Here is a 15,978-nt window from a genome sequence, read left to right as displayed (position 1 = left end):
TTAAACAATCTCCTGAGGTTGTGACCTGAGAGGTCCCGGCTTGGGGGATCGTCCACAGACCACGGCTGTACTCCCTGCTCCGACCTGATGCTCTCCTCAGGATCGGGAACACAATGCCCTAGGGACACCAGGTGACTGCAGGTCTCCAGCATCACATCCCGGTACAGGGTCCTCTGAGCTTCACTCAGGCACTGCCACTCCTCCCAGGTGAAGTTCACAGCCACGTCTTCAAATGACACCGTCCCTTCTGAGGGAACATTTCTCATCTCAGGGCCGGCAGCCCGTGGCTGGTGGCCATGACAGTCGGAACAGACCCTGTGGATGAGGGTGCGGAGGTTTCTCGGGGTGCCCCAGCGCTAGCTCCAAAGAGATTTTTATTTTTTATTCATTTTTTTTGCATGTTTTATTTATTTGTTTGTTTGTTTGTTTTTGTTTATACATGCACTGGGTACAGTCAGAAGCGCGGGAGGGTGAGAGAATTCACCAGAGCCAGAGCGGGAAGCAGAGCAGGCAGAAGGACCGAAGTACACTGCTGAGGGGAGCAGCGGGCGGCAGGAGAGGTCTGCGCGCCATGTGGGACCCTCCGCAGGTGGCCGGGGAGCAGCCGGGGATCGAACCGGCGCCGCAGAGGCCGCGGGCAGCTTTGCAACCCAGCGCTCAACCGCTGCGCCACCAGGGAGGCCCTCCAAAGAGATTTTTAATGACCACTTATAACCAAATGATTAAAGCATTCAAGAGCAAATTTTGTTTAAAACAAGGAGAAATCGTGTAGCTTTTAAGACATTAACAATCATGCTTAAAGAAGCTTCTCAGTATGATTCTTACATTGTAGAAATTAATTTTCTTAATAGGAAAAAAATGATAAAGAACAGATTTACTAAAAACTGAAAAACGACAATATCCAGGTTTTTTACTTACAATTTTTAAGTCTATTATTAGATCCCAGTTCCTGTTTTGTGTGAATTTATCCCACAGAACGTTGTGTTAAAATAAATGGGAAAAAATGGGCCTCCACAGTGGTGCAGCGGGTTGAGCACAGCACTGTGAGGCTGTCCGCAGTCTCTGCAGCGCGGGTTCGATTCCCGGCCAGCCAGAGAGATTCCCACATGGCATGGCAGACCTCTCCTGTTGCGCCCGCTGCGCCCCCCAGCAGTGCTTTCAGTCCGTCTGCCTATTCTGCTCCCCACTGTCTCTGGTGGGTCCTCTCACCTTCCCGCGCCTCTGGTCTGTACCCCAACTATTGTATAAATAAAAAATAGGGCCTCCCCGGTGGCGCAGCAGTTGAGTGCTCGGTTGCGAAGCTGCCTGCAGCCTCTGCAGCGCCGGTTCGATCCCAGGCTGCTCCCTGCCACCGGAGGAGGGTCCCGCATGGCGCGCAGGCCTCTCCTGCCGCTGCTGCTCCCCTCAGCAGTGTACCTCAGTCCATCTGCCTGCTCTGCTCCCTGCTCTGGCTCTGGTGAATTCTCTCACCCTCCCACGCTTCTGACTGTACCCAGTGCTTGCATAAATAAATAAATAAATCTTAAAAAAAAAAATCTTTAAAAAAAAATAAACGGGAAAAAATATAGAGGGTATGTAAAGATAGTCACTGTCAGAGATTGTAATAAGGAGAAAAGTAATGAACTTAAGTCATGGTATGTACACAAAATGGAGTATTTTCTAACATGAAAAATAATGTGGTAGTAGTGCTTGAAATGCACAGGTGCAGGAAAACAAAAATTGACACAGTCCTTGCTGCCCACCCATAACTGTCCAGGATTGGAGGATTTGTACAACATGGATATCCATGATTGGAGAATTCTGCCAATATCCCAGCAAAAGAATCCCCTTTAAAAAAAATCCTTTTCTGATTCTCTTGGGGGAGCCAACCTGAAGCTTTTCTTTTTGACAGTGTCTCCTTTTATGCACAAGTCTAATAAAGTCTTGTCTGGATGTAAAAAAAAAAAAAATATGTGGTGGGTCTGTGAGATATCAGTTGATATGGTAAGATCAAACTACAAGCCACATTCACAAAAAATTGCAGAATATGAATGGTTTGATTCCATCTGTATACACAATATCTACTTGCTAATATATGAATAACAAACTTCAAGAAAAAACTTAAGGGTCTTGTATTGAAAACAAATGAAAAAGAGGCAAAGAATGCTATTGGAATTGCCTTTCTCTATTGTCTGTGTTTACTGGAGTTTCTATTGAAAATAAAAATAAAAAAAGAAAATAATGTTATTGTAATAAATGATAAGCTACCATAAATCATTGGCAAAAATGGCCTACCTTTTGTGTATCAATATCTTGTTTCATGATTCCCATTTCATTATTTATCTTTTCTTTATGTTTCTCACATTCACTTAGTTGAGCTATTACTTTATTAAGTTCAGTTTCTTTTTGCTACAAAAAAGAAAATTCTGTAAGTACAAGAAGTAAAAATAAGAGCAAAGAAATAATTCAAAGTTTCAAATTACCTTCTTATAGTCATCTTTTCCATCTTGAATATAATTCTCAATGTGTTTCACATAACCATGAATGTTTTTAACCTTCTCTTTGATATCATTTATCTGTAGAAAACATTAATATATACTGGTTAGAAACATGGCATTTAAGATTTCCAAGGGAGTATCATATTAATGTAACAGAAACTTAATGGGAGAGCACAGTGAAACTTATGTTCTGGTTTCTATCACTAGCAAATCTTAGTCAATCCAAGAAATTGGATTAAACAGTCTCAATTTTAAATTTCTATTTTAGATAAAGCAGCAAAATAATTTAAGTTTAATCTTTATTCTAACAAGAATTTTTAATATCAAGATTATGTCACAAATCTGAAAATACTATTTAATTTCATGTGAAATAATGTCTAACATGGTGTCCTGGAATAATACATTTATTTCATAAATAAATATATAAATGAAATCTTACATTATCTTGTGCTATTTTATTGCTGGCATTTTTTTTGTTGATTAATTCTTCTCTTTCCTGCTGGAACTTTTCCAGTGTTGTTTCCAAGGGGTGTACTTGCTCTTTTGCATCCTAAACATATTAAAAACAAAGTCCTATATAAAAGTCTATTATCTTATTCCAGGTATCCAGTTTTACAGTTATAATAAAAGCACTTCCTACACGCCAGGTTTCAAACATCATCTAATTTGCTCCTTCCAACAACCAAATGAAGAAGGTACCATTATTTCTACTCCACATTTCAGATAAGGCACATAGAAATAATTTGTTCAAGGTCACAATAGTGACAGGAGCCAAGATTAAAATCCCATCCAGATCCAGTTTCTATCTCAACCACTATGCTATACTGCCTTAGCCAATGACTGATTTGATTCTTTTTTTTAAAAAAAAAAAGATTTATTTATTTATTTATACAAGCACTGGGTACAGTGAGAAGCGCGGGGGGGGGGTGGTGACAGAATTCATCAGAGCCAGAGCGGGGAACAGTACAGGCAGATTGACAAAATACACTGCTGAGGGGAGCAGCGGGTGTGGCAGGAGAGGTCTGTTGTGCCATGTGGGACCCTCGCCAGCGGCCGGGGATCAAACCGCGCTGCAGAGGCTGCGGGCAGCTTCGCAGCCCAGCGCTCAACCGCTGTGCCACCAGGGGAGGCCCTGATTTGATTCTTAATCTATGCAATGTGCTCCCAATTCTAAGAGCATGTGTATACAGGTATAAGTTCTTAGGAGTTTATAAGAGCTTGTGTCAATTTTATGTGACCAAGACTAGGAAAGTTCCAGGCCTCTCTTTTATAGACGGGAGTAAGATTGTAGAAGACCATTTTGTCCTTAACCTTAGTCTGTTAAGGCTAAATATTTTATGGTAATAAAAGCATAATAATATTATTACTATTATGATGTTGATGGGTCTACACCTACTTAGAAGGAAAAGAACTTTCAATTAACAAAAGACTTTACTAATTGCTAAGCACCCATTATTTGGCCTTTCATCTCTATAGCAGTTATATAATCAATATTTAAAACAGTAATTCTTAAGCAAATATCTAACAAATCCACAGAATTACTTAGTACTACTTCAGTAGTGGTGCATTTTATCATTCTGCAAAGTGGTAGGGAATAATGGGAAATAAAATGTCTTAGACATTAAGAGACCTACCTGAAAATGAACCCCATTCCTATTAGCTAACTGTATGACTTTGGGAAGCTCATAGCCCAAGACTTACATCTCTAAGTCTCAATTTCTTTTTCTATAAAAAGAGGTTTAGTTATTACATATATCAACAGGGCTACCAGACACTGAATGATTTAATGTCAAAGCACTGCATAAAGAGTAAAAAAAATATACAAATACAAGACAGTACAATTTTATATATTCTAAGCCTCCCATAATTTGTAATCCAAAAATACTTCAGACATTGACAGTAATGACATTCAGTTATATATTTAGTGCTGAGTATGTATAAATTATGAAAACACATAAATTGTTGTTTCTAAAGCTTTACATACATTTAATTGGTTCAGTCTTTGGTATGACTAATCCAGATGAGAGATACCAAATGATTTCCAATCCCTGTGGCAACTTAATGCCTGCTTACCGAGTGGGAAGGATTCTAAGACTGTATTTAGAATCAAACAGATAAAGTGCTATTTACTGAGAGGCATTGTCTGCCATGGATATAGGATTTACAGGTAAAACAAACCTCTCATTCCAGCAGAAGTCCTATAAAGAAGTTAGCCAGCAACCACATGACTACCTCCAAAAACAGGAAGTTCACTACCTAACAAGGCAGTCAGTTCTTCCTTATTATAGCCAAAAGGCTTCTCCCAGAAATCCTCAGTAGTGTAAGGATTTAGTAAGTAGTGTAAGTTCTGTCACCCAAAGAATTACACCATTATTTGATTCTCACAATAGCCAGTTTTAGCCAATATGCCAATAGTGTTTTGTGATTTCAACTAAATACACAAATATATATAAATGTTCTTACCTTTATCTCTCTGTATAAAGATTGAACTTCAGTGGATAGTTCCACAGTCTGTTCCTCCAATTGCTGACGACGTTGTAAGTTAGTGGATATCTGGAGTTTCTCTGATTTAAGTTCATTTGTTATACTTTTTAGGTGTTGAATCTGTTCTTGCTGGTCCTGTATAAGCTTACGATTCAATTCAATCTTACTGGAAACTGCACAAAAGCATGTTGACACAATGATTAATAAAAGTGTACAGAAAATATTATGAGGAAGCAGACTTTAAGTTTCATAGGTCTATGGATTTCATAAAGGTTGAGTTTATATGGGTCCCACCTTCTGTAACAGTGCTACAAAAACCTCTGCAGTCCCCCCAGCCTGTTTACTGTCCCATTCTGGCCACTCAATGCAGTCTTACAAGACAGGTCTGATTAAGAAAGAGTTCAGTTCATCTGACACTCATCATTCAAAATCTATCATTCAAAATCTGTTGTGCAAAGCAAGGAAACATAAAAGTGATGCTTTTGAGAAAAAGAAGAGTATATATGAATTGGAAGGAAGATAGTGCCTTGTCCATATAATAGGAACAAAATTCGCAGTAAAATGCATTTACTGGGAATATTTTATGGGCACACAAGCAAATAGACTAAATTACCTGTATCTAATTTGTGTTGTTTTTCTTGTTTTTCCTGGTTAACTTGTTGAACAGTTCTATCCAAGTCTAGTCCTTGTAGCTTAGCTGCCTGTTGTGCAATTTTTCTCTCAACATCTTTAAGCTCCATCTTAAAAATAAAACAAAGTTATTCCCTCTAAGAAACACTACTGAATTGTCATTATTCAAAATCTTTAAAAATGGATATTATCAATTATTTTTTACAATTCAAATTTATTACTTTCAGATACAATTTTAAAAGGATAAAAACAAAATTAATTTTAATAACTTAAATGATGTAAACAAAGGAAGCAAACTAAAAACGAAAAAGAGTACTTCTTAATTCTCATAATTTATGAATAAAAAAATTACAAAACCAGAAATGTAAACTAAGAAATTGTTTCCTTAGGGTATACCTGAAATCTGGATATTAGCTACTATTTCAAACATTCTCACACTTCACATTTAAACCACCATGAAACAAGCCTGATTCTACACTGAACTACAATAACTTACCTGGAACCTCTCCATAATTGTAATATCGGTTAGACACACTTTAGCACTTTCTTCCTCAGGTATTACTGCACCCAACAGTGTTTCCTGTTCTTCTATGTCATTCTTCAGGCGCTGTATGTCTCTATTGACATTCTGCAGTTTGTTTCTTAATTCTGGTATTTCCTTCTCCTTCAAATCTATTATGCTTTGCCTTAAAACAGACAATTAAAAAAAAGATCCCATTTTCTGATGAGACTAGGGGTATAGATTTTTGGCAAGAGTATCACTGAAGTAATATATTCTTCACAGGGCATCATATCAGTGAATACATGTCAGTATGTATTATTAAAGATGTTAATCTTACTCACTTGGTTAGTAAGGTTATCAGATAGATTTATCCATTGTAAAACTAGCATTTTTTTTTTTTTTTTAGTGGTTAATATCTTAGGAGAGTTGTTCTCAGAGTATATATCCTGTTTCTTCTCAAATTTTTGCCCACTGATTTAATATCCATTAGTGTATCTTACTTGCATCAATTGTTGCTGTATTTCTTGCCAAAGTGATTGAAATTCTACACAGTAACAGACCATACGCATAAAAAAGTTTACATCATGAAACAGAAAGACTGAAGTACTATGATGGACTGCAGGAGCGTAAAGAGAAATACTGACTAGATGCAATGTAGGATCCTGGGCTGGATCCTGAAACAAAGGATAGTAATGGTAAGACTGTTGAAATTTAAATGTGGCTGATAGTTTATAGTGACTAGCATTGTAACATAATAGCATTATACTAATGTTAACTTCCTGGCTTTGATAATTATATATTAAAGTTATATAAATTGTGAATTCTGAAGAAGCTGGGTGAATTCTTTGCACTGTTTTTATAATTTTTCTGAAAGTCTAATTTTAAAAAAGCCTAAAAAATTATGAAAGGAAGGAAACCACTCAACTAAATGCTATGTGAGTTAATGCTATGTGAGTTAATAGTGTTAAATTATTAACCCAGTTTAACACTGCTACTCCATGCTAATGAATTATTGTCTCTGTGGCAGATACTGACCCCACACTATTTTGTTGATGCCTCTGTAACAATAAAACTTAACAATAAAAATTTAATCTTTATAAAGTTTATTTTGAAAAAATTCCAAACTCTTAATTAACAGGTTTTTCTAACGGGTGTCTTAAAGGAAAATCTAGAAGCTTGAGGGTTAGTTTTTGTATAGTGACATTACTTAAAAATTTTCTTGGGGCCTCCCGGGTAGCGCAAGGGATATTAAGTGTCAGCACTATGAAGCTATCCGCAACTACCGCAGCATGAGTTCAATCCCTGGCCAGGGAAGTGGCCCACATTGTACAGCAGACTTCTCCTGCCTCACCCTCTACTCCTCTCAGTAGTTAATTTCAGTAAATCCATCAGGTCTGCTCCCTACTCTGTGGTGAATGTTCTCTCCCCCTACACCTCTGTCTTACACCCCAGTTCTACACAAAACTATATAATAGGTAAGCGTTCTTAGGGGGAAAAATGACAAAACTTCAATAGCCTAATAACATCCACTTGACTCAGACATATCTTTGTGGAGAACGATCAGCTTCCATTCCATTTTAACCTGGTTTTCACATTTCACACTCATACAAAAAACCTTTAATGATATGGTTCTTCTTTTTTGATTATTCCCTAAAGTGCTAGACTGTTACAAAAAAAGTAATTTCACAGGAGACTGGACTACTGAGATCTATCAGGGTTCTTAGCTTTGTTTTTTAAATTTTCAGAAACTCATGTCACCTGTTTTTATGACATTATTCTTTTTCCTTTACAAGGGTGTTGTATATAAAAAGGTGGTAAAAAAAATCTTTGAGAAATGGGCAGAAATATTAACCTTTTATTTCAACTAGGTGTTATAATAAAGAAATCTGAGGTAGTACTAAGCAAAATAAGAAACATGTATTTTCAGCTGAAATTCATTCATGATGTTGGTCTTATATATCATATGCTGGTGAGTTTGGGTCTTTAAATGAAAATGCAATTTTCCACAAAGAGCACAAGCAACACAACTACTTTTCCTTTGGCACACATGACTCAGGGATTTTGTACTGACTGGCTCCCTAATTTCCCTCAGGACACCCCTCAAAAGCCATCTTCATTAATAACCCCTCCCTTCAACTACTCTCCATTCCTGTAGCCTACTCTATTTTTCTCTATGGCACTGATCATCACCTGACACAGTATTTGTTTATTGATCTTTCTCCCCATGTTCTTAAATACATAGATTTTGCCTATTTTGTTGAGTGCTACATTGCCAGTGTCCCACCAGAATGCATATTTCACAGACTTAAACGTCTGCTCAGTGAACAGACAGCTCTCATAACAGGGATAGCATCGTGTTAGCACTACATTTTAAAGGTAGAAACATAAATGGTACACTGATAACTATAATCTTTCTTGTTGCCTTAACCATTTTCACCAGTAATAAGCCTCCAACTGAGCAACTGTCATGCACAGTCCTCTATGTCTCTACTGTGACACCAGGGGACGTATGACAACAGAGACTTTTATTACAATCAGAGCTGGAAGGAAGCTTAATGATCATCTAAATCAACCCCCTTGCTTTACCAGGCCCATATAAGTTAAGTAACACCCAACAGACCTACAATTAAAAATTAGCATGACTACACGCCTATGTCATTGCTTTTCCACTTTAAAAAACTCCTCAGATTTGCACTTAAAAAAATATGTAATGTTTTATAATGTTATTTCCCACTATGAAAAAGAGGACTTTTCGTTTGTTATAAACCTTTTCTTCTGCAGGAACTGCTGGATTCTAGTAAACAAACTAGAGTTCAGCATACTCCTCCGGCTTTCATGAGTTGGTGCTTTCAAGAAATGGTTTTATCGCAACGTTTCTTGTCACTTGGCAGTCCTTCCAAATACTGATGCTGCTCCTATCAAGAGTGCAGTCTATACCCTCTCCTTGAATCTTTGCAGGCTTGGATACAAGCATGACCAGTAGAAAACAGTAGAAGTACCACTGTGTCAGTTTCTGGGGTCAGGCCTTAAGAGACTTGTAGCTCCTGGGGCCTCTGGTGGAATAAGGGGTTAAGTCTCAGTACTATCAAGCTATTGGCAGCCACTGCAGCACGAATTCAATCCCTAGCCAGGGAGCTACCCATATGGCACAGCAGACCTCTCCTGTCTCGCCCACTGCTCCCCTCAGCAGTGTATTTCAGTGGATCTGCCTGTTCTGCTCCCCACTCTCTCTGGTGAATCCTCTCACCGACCCCCTCATCCCCGTACCTCTGGCCTATATCCCTGCTCTTGTGTGCATAAATAAAAAAGATAAATCTTAAAAAATAAAATAAAATGACTTGTAGCTCCTACTTCAAGTCTACTGGAACACTTGCTCTTGAGTTACTTCTTTTGGTAACCTGGCAACTATGCTGTCAAAAGTCCAAGGCTCAACACTAAGCAAAACAAAGAGACACCCTACTGATTGGGAAAAAATTTTTGCACACAACTTATAAGGACTGATCACAAAAATCTACAAAGGGCTCATACAACTCAACAAAAACAAAGTAAACAATCCAGTCAAAGGGGCAGAAGAGCTACCAGACACTTCTCCAAAGAGGAAATGCAAATGGTATATTAAAAAATGTTCAATATTACTTATAATCAGGGAAATGCAAATCAAAACCACAATGAGAGACCACCTTATACCAGTGAGAATGACACACATTAAAAAAACAGGCAACAGCAAATGTTGGCAAGGATATGGAGAAAAAGGAACTCCTACACTGCTGGTGGGAATGCAAACTGGTCCAGCCACTATGGAAAGCTGTGTGGAGGTTCCTCAGACTACTAAAAATGGAGCTACCATATGACCCAGCAATTCCACTCCTAGGGATATACCCAAAGGACACAAAAACATTAATTCAAAAGATACGCACCCCTATGTTTACTGCAGCTCTATTGACAATAGGTAAGATATGGAAACCATCCAAATGCTCAAAAACAGATGACTGGATCAAGACGTGGTATATATACACAATGGAATACTATTCAGCAATCAAAAAAATAAACTCATACCATTTGCAGTAACATGGTTGGAGCTTGAAGGGATTACGCTCAGTGAAATAAACCAGAAAGAAAAAGAAAAATATCAGATTGTCTCACTTATAGGAGGAATACAGGCAAACCAAATAAGGGACCGGGGGGAAAAAATTAGCAGGCAACTATAAACCCGAGACATTCTGCGAGAAAGGGGAAAGAAAAGGGATCAAAACAGGGGAAAGAAGAGCACAAGAGACTATGGTGATGGTTCATGGGTGAAATGATGGTGGGAATTTTATGGGGAATACACCTAAAAGGAGAAAGCATACAAGCATACATTATACAAAAATGAACAATGATGTAAAAGATACAAATAAAAAATAAAAATGTTAAAAAAATATACAATGACAATCTTAAGAGACACCATGAAGCATAGTACTTATGAACTTGGGACTCTATGAAGTTGGAACTTTAGGTATTGTGCCTCTCTATATTGTCATTTATGCAAGTATAAAATTAAAAACTAGCATGACCTACTTAAAAAAAAAAAAAGAGTCCAAGGCTCAAATGGAGGTCATGTGGGGGCATTCTGTTTGACAGTTGCAGTTGAACTCCCAGCCAAAAGTCAGCATCACAATCAGCCCTGCGGGTCAGTCACACTGACCATGCAGTCTAAAGTAGAGAGCTCTTAAATGACTGTAGCCAATTATCCCACAGAACCATGAACAATCAGTCATTATAAAGCACCAACAAATAACTGGGTCAGATAATACAACTCTTATTCGTTCAGCCAACAGTTATTAAAGTTAATAATAAGCAAGGAACTAAGGAGATAAAATAATGAATACTCTGAGAGAATTATTATCCCAAGCAGGGAAGCTGTGATTTGTTCTTTACAATATCTCAGTATGGCCAAGAAAACTCACGTTTCCTTTACTTGCACTTTGTATTAACTTAAATTCTTTTATTTGATCTTTTTCTTCTCAAGATACTACTTTAATCCTTTTCATTCTCAAACAATTACTTCTATCTCCTTATCACAATCTCTCTGTAGCCCCCAATAATCTCTTCATCCTTTCTATGTTAGTTATCTACTACTTAACAAAATATTCCGTAATGTAGCAGCTCCACAGCAAGTATTTCAAGGACCAAGAGTAGCTATATGGGTACTTCGGTCTCAGCATGTTTCACTGAAGTTGTAGTCAAGCTATCAACCAGGGCCTGGTCATCTCAAGGTTTGATTAGTGGGAGAATCTGCTTTCAAATGGTCTTCTCATTCACATGGTTACTCAAAGGAAGGGTCCTTAACAAGTTGAGTCCTCACAGGGTCATTTACAACATGGCAGCTGGCTTTCCACCAGATCCAAGAGAGAGGTAGAAAAAGCAGGAAGCTGGGCCTCCCCTGGTGACGCAGCGGTTGAGCGCTGGGCTGCGAAGCTGCCCGCAGCCTCTGCAGCGCTGGCTCAATCCCTGGCCATAGGCGAGGGTCTCACATGGCACGCAGACCTCACCTGCCGTGCCTGCTGCTCCCCTCAGCAGTGTATTTTGTCCATCTGTCTGTTCTGCTCCCTGCTCTGGCTCTAGTGAATTCTCTCACCCTCCCGCGATTCTGACTGTACCCAGTGCTTGTATAAACAAACAAACAAATAAATCTTAAAAAAAAAAAAAAAAAGAGCAGGAAGCCGTAGAGCTTTATATAATCTAATCCTGAAGGGACATGCTATCACTTCTATCTTTTCTGTTTTTTTTTTTTTTGTATTTTAGTTATTTTTCCTATCATCCTCCTTTGTATCCCTTTCTCCCTCTCCATTCCCTCCTTCCCTTCATTTAATAATGTCTACTAGTTTTTATAAGTATTTTGCTTTGTTAATCACCTGTTCTAAGTAAATGTCCAATATCTTTATCATTAACTCCGTCAATTTTGCCGCATATGGCAACATTTCATTTTTCTTAAGACTGAATAATTTTTCATTGTAAGGATATACCACATCTTCTTGATCCAGTCCTCTATCACTTGGCACTTAGCTGGTTTTCATGTCTTACATATTGTAAATAATGCTGTAACAAAAATAAACACTGTAGAGCAAATAATTTTTTGAGTTGATGGTATCAAGTTCTTCAGACAGATGCCAAAAATTGGGATTGCTATGTTATTTTAAAAGTAAATCCAGACTACGTCCCCAAATGACTATACCACCTTATACTCTCACCAACAGTGTAATAGGATCCTTCTTTCCTGGCACCCTCTCCAGTCAGGTTGGGGGTCTGTTTAACACGTGCCATTCACACGGGTATGAGGTGTTAATTTTGACCTATATCTCTCTTATTAAGAGGGTGAGGAACATTTCCCCATATATATAGGCCTTCTAGTAATCCATTTTGGTGATCCAGTTTTGGTTCTTATCTGCTGTCCAATAGTAACTGGGTTTTTTGTTGCTGTTAAATTGGGTAGTTTCTTTGTGCATCTTGGATATTACCCTGTTGTTGGTTGTACAATGCATAGATATTTTCTCAGTAGGATATCTAGTCTACTTACATTTCCTTTTGCTTTGTAAAGGCTTTTTAATTTGAGGTAATTCCAACTTTTATTTTTTTGCTTTTATTTCCCTTGCTGTAGGGGACAAAACTCCAAAAACATCTTTATCATTTGATGTTATAAAATATACTACCATTGTTTTTCCTATAGGTTTTATTGTTGAAGATCTTATAAATAACTCCTTAATTCACTATGAATTAATTTTAGTGATTATTCAAGAATCTTTTTTTTTAAAGATTTATTTATACAAGAACTGGGGTACAGGCCAAATGTGCGGGAGGGTGAGAGGATTCACCAGAGACAAAGCGGGGAACAGAACAGGCAGACTGACTGAAATACACTGCTGAGGGGAGCAGGGGGTGAGAAAGGAGAGGTCTGCTACGCCATGTGGGTTGCTCCATGGCCAGCAGGGATTGAACCGGCACTGCAGAGGCTGCGGACAGCTTCACATGGCTGCGCTCAACCGCCTGCGCCACCATGGAGGCCCACAAGAATAATCATTCTTTTACCCCATGACCATTTGTTTAAGAGACTCCTTTCTCCCCTTGTATGATTGCAGCTCCTTCTCCATGAAGTAAGACTTGAGGTATATATGGACTTATTTCTGGGCTTTTGATTCTGTTCTACTGATCCAGATGTCTTTTAACCCAATACCATATATAGGTGTGATTGCTTTATAGTATAAAGTCAAGAAATTTGATGCCATTTCTCTTTTTTCCCTCAAGATAGACTTTGCCACTCAAGGCTTTTTAGGGGTCAATAAAATTTTGATTTTTTGGGGGGGTTCAATTTCTTTTAAGTATATTGTTGGTGTTTTAATAGGGATTGTGTAAGATTTATCACTTTTGGTAGGATAGTCATTTTGACTATATTGATTCTCCCCTTTCCATCTACTTATGTCAACATTTATATCCTTTAATGATGTCCTGTACTTTTCACTAGGTAAGTCCTTCATTCCCCTGTTAATTTCTAAGCAGTTACTTCTTTTCGACTAGACTCTGAATGGAATTATTTTCTTTTTCTTCTCATTCATAGTATGTATATAAAAATGCAATCAATTTTTCTATGTTGATTTTGTGACCTGTCAATTTGCTGAATTCATCATTGTTTCTATCAATTTTTTGATGGCATCTTTAGGATTTTCTATATATAGTATCATATAGTCTACATACAATGCTAATTTTACCTTTTCTTTCCAACCTAGATTTTTCTTCCTGTTGTCTGAATTGCTCTGGCTAAAAGCTCTAATATTGAATTAAGCAGACGTGATTAACAATGGGCATTCTTGCCTTGATCCTGATCATAAAGGGAATACTTTCAGTTTTTCAGCATTAAGTATTATATGGGCTGTACGCTTATATGATACATATCATATATATTATGTTGAGGTAGGTTCGGTCTATTCCCATCTTGTTTACAGGATTCTTATCATAAATAAATGGATGCTAAATCTTATCAAATGCTTTGTCTGCATCTATTATCATATGACCTTTTAGTCTTTTCTTTTGTTGATATATATAATGCATTACACAGACTGGTTTACATATATCAAACCACCCTTGCACCCCTGGGTGCAAGCAGTTACTTACCCCTGGGGTAAATCCCACTTGAACCTTCTAATATACTGTTGAATTCAATTTGCCAGTATTCTGTTGAAGATTTTCACATCAATACTCACCAGGGATTTTGGTCTGTAGTTTTCTTGTGCTGTTATAATCTGGTTTCAATTGTTTTGGGGGAGACTTTCTATTACTGTTTCAATTTTCATGATTATGACAGGTTTATTCAGCTCTTCTGTTTCTTCCTATATAAGTCTTGGTAAACTATATTGTTGTAGAGATTTTTCCATTTCTTAAAGGTCATCAAATTTATTGGCATCTAATTGTTCATAGATCATCTAATTGCTCTTAGATCATCTTTTGTATTTCCATGCCATCTATGTTAATTTCTCCTCTTTCATTTTTTCCTGTCATGTTTTATTGGTTATACAAACTAATCCAGGAGCAATATGAGAGAAAACTATACAAGCATATGAATACCAGGAAATAGGGATCATTGGGACTACCTAGGAATCTGGATTCCCAAAGCACATCTTAGACCTTCCTTCTTTTCCTGAAACTCCTCCTTTTTTTTTTTTAAAGATTTATTTATTCAAGATTGATTGATTGATTTATACAAGCACTGGGTACAGTCAGAAGCACGGGAGGGTGAGAGAATTCACCAGAGCCAGAGCAGGAAGCAGAGCAGGCAGAAGGACCGAAGTACACTGCTGAGGGAGCAGCGGGCGGCAGGAGAGGTCTGCGCGCCATGTGGGACCCCTCCTCCGGTGGCCGGGGAGCAGCCAGGGATCGAACCGGCGCTGCAGAGGCTTCGGGCAGCTTCGCAACCCAGCGCTCAACCGCTGCGCCACCGGGGAGGCTCATCTCCTCCTTGTTTTTCCAGGACAATATGCAGACCCGGTTTTTCTGCTCCAAAATTTTCCTCACCTTTATTCAGTATTTTAACATTAATTTTCCTAAAACACGTTTTGTTAAATCCCCTAGGATGGCACCTCATTGTCTGTCAGAGAGTTGTAACTAGGTTTGAACACAATGTTCCCAATTTGTGGGACTAAATCCCTACAAATAATCCCTCAAACTCCAGAAAGCATTTCCATTGCAGCTTAAGTCACACTGTCCTTCCCATTACAATGCTTTTCTGATTTCCCTGTCCCCTTTCCTTCTCTTAACTGAGTCAAACCAACTTCCCTAATGCTTTTCATTCCTCCTCCCACATTGTCCTCAAAATTCTATTCTCATTCTGTAGTCCACTCATTTCTCTTTTTTTAACCAAGGTATTTGTTTGAGCCAATTAAGCATTTCATTAAACCCAGCTTTGTGAAAGGTAATTCTGAGAGCTTATCTCCTTAGACAAGTTCCTTGAGGGTCATGCATACTTTCTGATTTTTTTTTTTTTAAAACACCATCAGATTTTCTGGTACAAGTGAGGGAAAAATAAACAATAGAAATCACACGTGATTCATTCTTTTTGAAAGAGGGAAAGATAAAAGAATGGTTTGAAAAACTGCCTCTTAGTATACAATTAAGTTTTTAGTACTTAATTATTTGCTGGATTTTGAAAGTGATATATAATAGCAAAGAGTTCTAAAACTTAAAATTTATGCCCTCAAGTAGTCTCAGGAATTAAAAAACACTAACAAAAAACTGTAGATTATATCTGCCCTATGACTAGTAAGACACAAACTTACCTTTAAACAAAACCACTGTTTCATCTTATCACAAAAATAACAAATTAAGGCATAGTAACTCAGCCTGACTTGACCCTTTTTT

The 15,978-nt window shown here is 37.9% G+C and overlaps 1 protein-coding gene across 1 annotated transcript in view; it reads right to left on the bottom strand.

The window, feature by feature from the left end:
- Window positions 1-15,978, bottom strand: part of RAD50 (RAD50 double strand break repair protein) — a gene marked incomplete at both ends in the record, with an annotated part of 80,532 nt that overhangs the window by 22,336 nt on the left and 42,218 nt on the right. Inside the window, 6 exons of the mRNA XM_084252288.1 lie at window positions 2,275-2,388; window positions 2,463-2,555; window positions 2,917-3,027; window positions 4,941-5,134; window positions 5,575-5,701; window positions 6,088-6,277. Of these exons, the coding sequence (XP_084108414.1) occupies window positions 2,275-2,388; window positions 2,463-2,555; window positions 2,917-3,027; window positions 4,941-5,134; window positions 5,575-5,701; window positions 6,088-6,277 (829 nt within the window). The remainder of the gene's footprint in view (window positions 1-2,274; window positions 2,389-2,462; window positions 2,556-2,916; window positions 3,028-4,940; window positions 5,135-5,574; window positions 5,702-6,087; window positions 6,278-15,978) is intronic.

This window comes from Talpa europaea (assembly GCF_964194135.1).
Source record: "Talpa europaea genome assembly, chromosome: 13".
NCBI classification, from domain to species: domain Eukaryota; kingdom Metazoa; phylum Chordata; class Mammalia; order Eulipotyphla; family Talpidae; genus Talpa; species Talpa europaea.
Note: the sequence above shows the minus strand (reverse complement) of the source record. Positions and strands in the feature narration are given on the sequence as shown.